Source organism: Suncus etruscus, chromosome 2 (assembly GCF_024139225.1).
Source record: "Suncus etruscus isolate mSunEtr1 chromosome 2, mSunEtr1.pri.cur, whole genome shotgun sequence".
Taxonomy (NCBI): Eukaryota; Metazoa; Chordata; class Mammalia; order Eulipotyphla; family Soricidae; genus Suncus; species Suncus etruscus.
This window is the reverse complement of record NC_064849.1, coordinates 6157963-6165562: the sequence shown is the minus strand read 5'-3', so window position 1 is coordinate 6165562 and position 7600 is coordinate 6157963. Positions and strand designations below refer to the sequence as shown.

Genomic DNA, 7600 nt, shown 5'->3' with positions numbered 1-7600 from the left:
GTCAGGAGTAACCCGAATGCCACAGGAGGTGGCCCTAAAACAACAACAAAATTTATGAGTGCAGGGGCCGGGAAGGTGGCGCTACAGGTTAGGTGTCTGCCTTGCAAGCGGATGGACCACGGTTCGATCCCCCGGTGTCCCATATGGTCCGCCAAGCCAGGGGTGATTTCTGAGCGCATAGCCAGGAGTAACCCCTGAGCGTCAAATGGGTGTGGCCCCCCAAAAAACAAAACAAACAAAAAAAAACAAAAACAAAAAAAACAAACAAGGGCCCGGAGAGATAGCACAGCGGCGTTTGCCTTGCAAGCAGCCGATCCAGGACCAAAGGTGGTTGGTTCAAATCCCGGTGTCCCATATGGTCCCCCGTGCCTGCCAGGAGCTATTTCTGAGCAGACAGCCAGGAGTAACCCCTGAGCACCGCCGGGTGTGGCCCAAAAAACCAAAAAAAAAAAAATTTATGAGTGCAAATGCATTGTCGTGGTGCCTGCACTCTACGGGTTGCAGCTGTACACGTTAACACGAAGATTCCCCGCAGATGGACAGCGTTGCTGAACAGGCCCCAGGCATTGCTCCAAGCCAAGACCTGCACTGAGGACGGGCCACAGGGCACCGGGCACCGGGCACGCTCGGCCCGGGCAAAAATAAGCCAGCCAGGATCATAACTGCGGACGTAGGGAGAAATAGGATCCAGGGCGGGCGCCGCTGCCGGGCGGCCCGCCCTGGCCTGGGGTCAGCGGATTCGGGGCCTCCGTCACCTAAGCTGACCGGCCGCCTCCAATGAGCGAACTGCCCGCTCGGTTGCGCCCTGCGCCGCTAGCCTCCAACGCTAACTTCCTCCTTTGGTCCCCGCTTTCCGATTGGCTCCACGCCAGCCAATCACAGAGCCGCGTCAAACCCCTCAGCCAACGGCCGCTCGTTTCCGGGCGGCGGCTGAAAGCAATTGGCTCGGAGCCGCGACCGCCACAGCCAATGGGCTGCGTGGGGCGAGGCGCCGGGCCAATGAGCACGCGGAGGGGCGTGGCCCGCGGCGCGGCGGGCGGCTACGAGGACCGGAACGGGGCGGGCGGGCTGGGTCGAGCCGGGCCGGGCGGCGATGGCGGCGGCGGGGGGCAGCGGCGGCCCGGACGGCCGGTGCGTGCGGCTGGATGGCGAGCGTGCCCGCGCGCTGCTGGCCGACGTGGACACGCTGCTGTTCGACTGCGACGGCGTGCTGTGGCGCGGCGAGACGGCCGTGCCGGGCGCGCCCGAGGCGCTGCGGGCGCTGCGGGCCCGGGGCAAGCGCCTGGGCTTCATCACCAACAACAGCAGCAAGACGCGCGAGGCCTACGCCGAGAAGCTGCGGCGCCTGGGCTTCGGGGGCCCGGAGGGGCCCGGCGCCGGCCCCGAGGTCTTCGGCACGGCCTACTGCACGGCGCTCTACCTGCGCCAGCGCCTGGCCGGCGCCCCGGCCCCGAAGGCCTACGTGCTGGGCAGCGCGGCGCTGGCGGCCGAGCTGGAGGCCGTGGGCGTCGCGTGCCTGGGCGTGGGCCCCGAGCCCCTGCGCGGCGAAGGGCCCAGCGACTGGCTGCAGGCCCCGCTCGAGCCGGGCGTGCGCGCCGTCGTGGTGGGCTTCGACCCGCACTTCAGCTACATGAAGCTCACCAAGGCGCTGCGCTACCTGCAGCAGCCCGGCTGCCTGCTGGTGGGCACCAACCTGGACAACCGGCTCCCCTTGGAGAACGGCGGCTTCACCGCAGGTCCGTGCGCCGCCGGGGGAGGCTGGCGAGGCTGGCAGCTGGCGGGCGGGCGGGCAGGCGGCGGGCGCGCCCCCCTCGTGGCACCCCGGCCTCCCCACCTTCTGGCCCCCCGCAGGTACCGGCTGCCTGGTCCGAGCCGTGGAGATGGCGGCGCAGCGCCAGGCCGACATCATCGGCAAGCCCAGCCGCTTCATGTTCGACTGCGTGTCCCGCGAGTACCACGACCTCGACCCCGAGCGCACCGTCATGGTGGGCGACCGCCTGGACACGGACATCCTGCTGGGGGTGACGTGCGGCCTCAAGACCATCCTGACCCTCACGGGCGTCTCCACGCTGGGGGACGTGAAGAGCCACCAGGAGAGTGGCTGCCAGGAAAAGAGGAACATGGTTCCCGACTTCTATGTCGACAGCATCGCCGATCTCTTGCCCGCCCTGCAAGGTTAAAGGCTTGCCCCCCTGGAGTCGTTTCTCAATCTCCGGTCCCCAGGTTACTAGGTGGGCCGAGAGCGACCAACGAACCGAGTGAACAGGGCACGGGCTTGTTTACAAATGATCTGAGATGCACTTTGTCTAGCTTATCTTTTTTTTTTTTTGCGTGCCCGGGATTGAACCCAGGGCTGTCTCGCGGCCATAATTCCATGCTAGGAAGGAGTCAGCCATAATTCCCATCCTAAAATGCACTTTTCAGCATGAGGGTGCTGGGCTCTTGCTGCCAATGGCAAGGATTCAGGTCACCTTTGGAACCCGCTGCTGTGCCTGTCTGTGGAAGGTCGAGGGAATGTCATTTGCTTTATTAAGTCCCATTAGGGGTCACCCCCAGCAGGTCCCCAAGGAGGAGGGACTAGTTCCTTTGTCCAGGTGAGGTGAGCTTCCAGTCTTCCTACCCATCCCATGATATTTGGCCTTCACATGTAGTGACCTTGGGTGACCGGGACCCAGTACCAGGGGAGCAGAGCCAATCTCCAGCTGCATTGTAAGAAGTTCAGGGCAGTGGATGAAAAAGCTGCCCAGGCTCTGGAGGGGTGTCAGTGTCAGGGTGGTGGTAAGACTGACCAGAAACCTAGTTGGCAGCTGTTCTCTGGCTCCAGGGCCTCTGTGCTCTTCTTGTTTGCAGCGATCTATTGTGGGTAGAGATGCAGATGCCAGCTATTCAGGCACCACCCACCTTGGCCCAAGTTCACTGTTGGTAGATCATGGAAGGCCTGGCAGGTGTCACTTGCATGCCTGGGGTTCTTGGCCAGAGGCCCTGGGCCTGCCCAGCAGCTGCCGTTGCACATCCAAGCAGTCTGAGATGCGACTTCTTCCCAGCACCTTGCCCTGTCCCTGGGGCTCTGCTTCCTGCAGCCCAAGTTCCTCGATGTTCTTAGAGCATTCCTGGCTGTCCCAGCTGGGCTCCAGGATGGGGATGTCAAGGGAGTTGCTCTGTGATGGGGACTGGGGCAGGGTGCTGGGCTGCCCTGTGGGTGCCCTCCCAGTCTCGGCTGCCCTCTGCACTGTGTGAACTCACATATCTGCACATTAAAATTTAGACCCTGTCTCTGGCTCGTCTCTCTACAGCACCTGGATTTGGGGGCAGTGGGTCAGGGGTCTCCGGCATTGAATAGGAGACCTTGATCTAGGGTTCATTCTGGAACTGTTCCCCATCACGGAGTCATGGTCATCATGGGCCGTGGAAATGGGGAGCCACTGGTGTGGGAGGGCCTACTGTACAGTTTACAGGGCAGAGGCAACCACTGATGTGACATGGCCCCGCAGGAGGCCTGGGAGGGTCTGGGGTGTTGATTAGAGAGGTACAGACCTCTCTAATATTCCTTCACATCTGTTCTCCGTTTGCTATGGGTCAGGCCCTATGCCCAGAGAACCTGGGCCCCTGCCCAGGAGGCCTCTGGGAGAATGAGGTGCCCCCTCCACCCCCCCAGCTGGCACAGGTTTGTGCGTTCCCCTCTGCCGGATCAGGTGGTCAGGGAAGGGGCCTGGCTGCTTGGGTGAGGGGTGCAAACAATCAGGCATTGTGGTCCCGCAGCAACATGGAGCGGGGGAGCGGCCTTCCTGCACCATCGGACTTTTGGGGGTCAAGGACCCAGGACATGGCTTTGGCCTGGGGTGTGAATCAGTCCCTGCGGCCGCAAAGCCCGCAGCCACTCCCCCAGGCCAAGACCCAGCAGCGCTGTCCTGGGGGCTGGAAGGGCCGAGGTCTGGCACTGCTGTTGCTGTTGCTGCCTCTGGCTGCTACTGGGGCTGTGGCTGGGGGGCTGCTGAGCCTTGCGCATGGCCCCTCCAAGGTGAGCCCCCATGGCAGCACAGAGCGGGGAGGAGTCAGCTTGTACACGGCCCAATCTTTCGGGGGAGCTGGGAACGGGAGTGGTTCAAAACTGGCACCCCCACCCTGCTGAGCCCAGCTTTGTTCTCAGCACCTGCCACAGGCCTAACTGAACCCCCCGTGCCCCCAGGGGCCCCTCAACCAAACTTTCCAGGTGGATCCAGTCCGCAACACAGTGACCATCAGGGGGACCCCAGCCCAGGGCAACCACAGCTGGGCCGTACTGCTGGATGGGCCGAGTGTGAGTGGGCCGGGGTGTTGGGGGCGGGGGCCAGGGGCCTGCCCTGTCTCACTAACCTGCCTTGCCAGGACTATGTCTGCTACCGGCCGGCCAAGCACCAGGCCTGCTTCCTCCGCCGCATGGAGCCACGGGACCGCGAGACCCTGCAGCTACTGGTGAACACCTCGGGGGTGAGCAGCACCCCCCCTGTGGTTGGGAACCATACAAAGGGTCCTGTGTACTGTGGGCCAGATGGGCGGGCTCTGGTTTCAGGGGAACAGAAAGCTCTGTCCTCCTGCGGCCAAGCTGCTGAGAACAGCCAGACAGGACTGGCCTCGCGCCCACACTGGCACCCACCAAAGCTGCTCTGCAGGCTCCAGGGTGGCACGGCCCTCCGCACCCCCACCGTGCCCAGGAGCTACTGGAAGTGCTCAGGAGTCACCAGGTGGACCCCTCCCAGGCGGGGGCCTCGGTGCACCACTTCTGCACCAACACCCCCATTTACTGGGCACAGCGAGCAGAGGGTGAGTGGTGGTGTGCGGTTGGGACAGGAGCCAGGGTATAGGGGGCCTGCTGGGGTTCACGGAGCTCCATCCGCAGGGCCCCGGATGCCGCGGCTGCTCTACCTCTGCATCGACATCTGCTTCCCGAGCAGCATCTGCGTCTCTGTTTGCTTTTATTACCTCCCGGACTAAGCCAGACAGCTCAATAAATCTTCCTTGCAGTTACAGCATTCTGTGGTGTGAGGACACAGGGGCAGGATGGGTTCGAACAGGGTAAAGGGCACCCCACGGGACTAGCCCAGGACACTGTCGTTGAATGCCAGGCACACGACTGCTTTCTGGTGGCCACCGTATTCCCTCTTGATCTCACCGGTCTCCACGCACCAGAGCCGGGCCAGGTTGTCAGAGGAGGCTGCATGAGGGGTGAGGGGTGGCGGCAGTTCAGGGCCAGCTCTGGACTCCCGACCCCATGAGGGGACACTAGGACTCAGGGAGGGCTCACCTGTGACGATGTACTGGGAGTCTCCCGAGAAGGCACAGCCCCACATCCAGCCTCGTGATGACTCCCCGGGGATCCCACTCCGGATGCTCAGCTCCGTCATCAGTGAGAAATTGGATGTTCTCCAGACTTTGCACGTCTGGTCAGCTGAGCAAGTGGCAAGGAGCCTGGGTGGGGGTGAAGATTGAAGTGGGGGTTGGGGTGGGGATGCAGGCGTCATGTCCATGTGGGACTCCCCACCGTGACACACCCCACCAACCCTGGTCCCCAGTCAGCCTACGTGGAGTCTGGGCTGAAGCGGCACTGCAGGGCGTAGCGGCTGTGTGCAGGGATTTTGGTCTTTGGGATGAGCTGCGTCACTTCATCCCCGATGCCCCCTGTCAGGTTCCACACGTAGCAGTTCCCCTGCAGACAGCAGGGACTCGGTTTGGACCTGAGCCAGGGAGGGCTTCAGGGTCCACTGCAGGGACTTCAGGCCCTTCCCAACAGACTAGGTATGGGGAAGCAAGGATGGGGGCCCAGAGAGCCACAAGGGGCCTTGGCCAAAAGGCAAAAGGGGGCTGATACAGGGAGGGGAGGCAGCCCCCACTCACAGTGCTATTGACCGCCGCCATGTAGCTGGCGTCGGGATCAATGTGGGCTGATGTGATGGACACCTCGGGCTCCGGGATTAGCTGTTCATTGTGGTCCGTCTTCAGGTCCCAAATGTGGATGGCACCGCTCTGATCACCCACAATGAGCTCGGCCTAGGGCATGGGAGACAGGGTAAGGCAGGACAGAGCTTGGCCCACCACCCTCCCAGAGCCTGGGGCCAGGCACCCCGAATGGTCCCCTCACCTGGTTGGGGTGCAGGCACACGCAGTTAATGGGTGCATTCACCTGGAAGATACGCTGACACTGCAGGTTTCGGGACCTGGGGAGCGGAAACACGCTCATTAGAAAGCACAGCAGAACTGGACAAGTGCCCCTGCCATCCACTGCCCAGACACACTCAGCCAGAAGCCTCGGGGGGCTGGGGAGGGGTTTGTAAAGGTGCCTAGTGCGGTAGAGTTCCCATGCCAATCTCTCCCAGGCGCTGTCAGAGAGGCACTTCTCCCGCAGCCTGAAAGCTCACCTGAGGTCCCAGATTCGTGCGGTGCAGTCCTCACCACCCGTGTACATCCAGCGCCCATCCTCGTGGAAGCCCACAGACGCGATATTCTTGCTGACCCCGTCGTAACTGATGATGGGGTTGGGGTTGTTGGAGTTGAGGTCGTACATGCGGATGTGCTGGTAGCCTGCGGGCACAGGAAGCCACCCTTGAGTAGGGCTCAGCATGGCACCCTTGGGGAATGGATAGGACTGGAGAAGTTCGTACCTGCTGCAGCGATCATGCTGCGGTCTGGAGTAATCTCCAAGGCGTTCACCTGCTACATCTGTTAAGGAGGATGACGGAAGGGAGGGAGCCCTGGACTGAGGGCTGAGAACGGTCTCTCCCCCATCTTGGCTACAGGGTGCCCCTTCTTGAGCAGCACACCCAGGGGTGCCCAGAGGACTAGCACCTGCCTGGCTGAGGATACTGAGTCCTGGTGCTGCACTGTTCGTGTGCAGATACCACTGTGCGCCTGCCAGAACCGCACCGTGTGGTCATAGCCCGCCGTGGCCAGGATCACGGGGTCACTGCCCACCGTGCCCGGAGACGTATTCATGGTGACAATGCAGCTTGCCCGGGAGCAGGTGGGGTGGTGGGGTGGGAAAGGCCACCGAGATCAAAGGTCAGTGCATCAGCCGCTGAGCAGCCCAGCAATGATCAGAGTCCATCCCACATTGCACAGAGTCACTCGACTTTATTTCACTTAACAGAAAAGGAAATGGAGGCTCAGAGAGCGGCCTGGGCACGCGAGGCAGCAGGCTGCGCTGGACCAGGGCATTACCTGAGCGCCTAGCATCCTCCCCACTTTCCCAGGCCGCTGCCATCCCACCTGCCGCCGGCAGGGGGCAGACGCGAGCGCGCAGCTCTGCCGCAGGGGCGAACTGCGCATGCGCAAGGCGGGCGGGCCGTCCCGGGGCTGGGCGCTTCGACTGCGCGTGCGTGGGAAGCCGCTGCCGGTCCCGGGGAGCGGTGTTGGGGGGGCGCCCCTCCGGTTGCACCCCGAACTCTTCAAGACCCCGACACTGCCCACCGGGCCCTCCCGGCCGCTAAGCATCAGCTCCCGCGTCCACCCCGCGGCCTCCGTACCTTCTTGCATGCGGCCCGGCGCTGCGCCGCCAGCAGGACGGGGAGCCGCGCGGGAGCGAGTCGAGCGGAGCGCGGAATCATCGATGGGCCGCCCAGGGGCGGGG

General features: G+C 63.2%; 2 protein-coding genes across 2 annotated transcripts; one reads left to right on the top strand and one right to left on the bottom strand.

Annotated features, from left to right (window-relative positions):
* The first annotated feature begins 1093 nt into the window (after nucleotides 1–1093).
* On the top strand, nucleotides 1094–5004 carry PGP (phosphoglycolate phosphatase). Its single transcript, XM_049768863.1, has 6 exons — nucleotides 1094–1736; nucleotides 1852–2078; nucleotides 4187–4297; nucleotides 4366–4467; nucleotides 4650–4800; nucleotides 4877–5004. Exons 1-6 carry the CDS (start codon nucleotides 1094–1096, stop codon nucleotides 4969–4971), a joined length of 1329 nt encoding a protein of 442 aa, XP_049624820.1. The 3' UTR covers nucleotides 4972–5004.
* Nucleotides 4936–7600, bottom strand: MLST8 (MTOR associated protein, LST8 homolog). The gene is made up of 9 exons (XM_049768429.1): nucleotides 7497–7600; nucleotides 6838–7112; nucleotides 6636–6687; nucleotides 6393–6555; nucleotides 6116–6191; nucleotides 5872–6024; nucleotides 5559–5683; nucleotides 5282–5445; nucleotides 4936–5191 (listed from the first exon to the last, which is right to left on the bottom strand). The coding sequence occupies exons 2-9, from the start codon at nucleotides 6964–6966 to the stop codon at nucleotides 5073–5075; spliced, it is 981 nt and encodes a 326-aa protein (XP_049624386.1). The 5' UTR covers nucleotides 6967–7112; nucleotides 7497–7600; the 3' UTR covers nucleotides 4936–5072.

Excerpts from the sequence above, each read along its gene's own strand:
- MLST8 (XM_049768429.1), bottom strand. The coding sequence starts at position 6,966 with ATGAATACGTCTCCGGGCACGGTGGGCAGTGACCCCGTGATCCTGGCC. Across the intron at positions 6,556-6,635 it reads CAGCATGATCGCTGCAGCAG|GCTACCAGCACATCCGCATG; the intron begins GTACGAACTTCT and ends CTGTGCCCGCAG. Across the intron at positions 6,192-6,392 it reads GCACGAATCTGGGACCTCAG|GTCCCGAAACCTGCAGTGTC; the intron begins GTGAGCTTTCAG and ends TCCGCTCCCCAG.
- PGP (XM_049768863.1), top strand. The coding sequence starts at position 1,094 with ATGGCGGCGGCGGGGGGCAGCGGCGGCCCGGACGGCCGGTGCGTGCGG. Across the intron at positions 4,468-4,649 it reads TACTGGTGAACACCTCGGGG|GCTCCAGGGTGGCACGGCCC; the intron begins GTGAGCAGCACC and ends GCTGCTCTGCAG. Across the intron at positions 4,801-4,876 it reads CTGGGCACAGCGAGCAGAGG|GGCCCCGGATGCCGCGGCTG; the intron begins GTGAGTGGTGGT and ends CTCCATCCGCAG.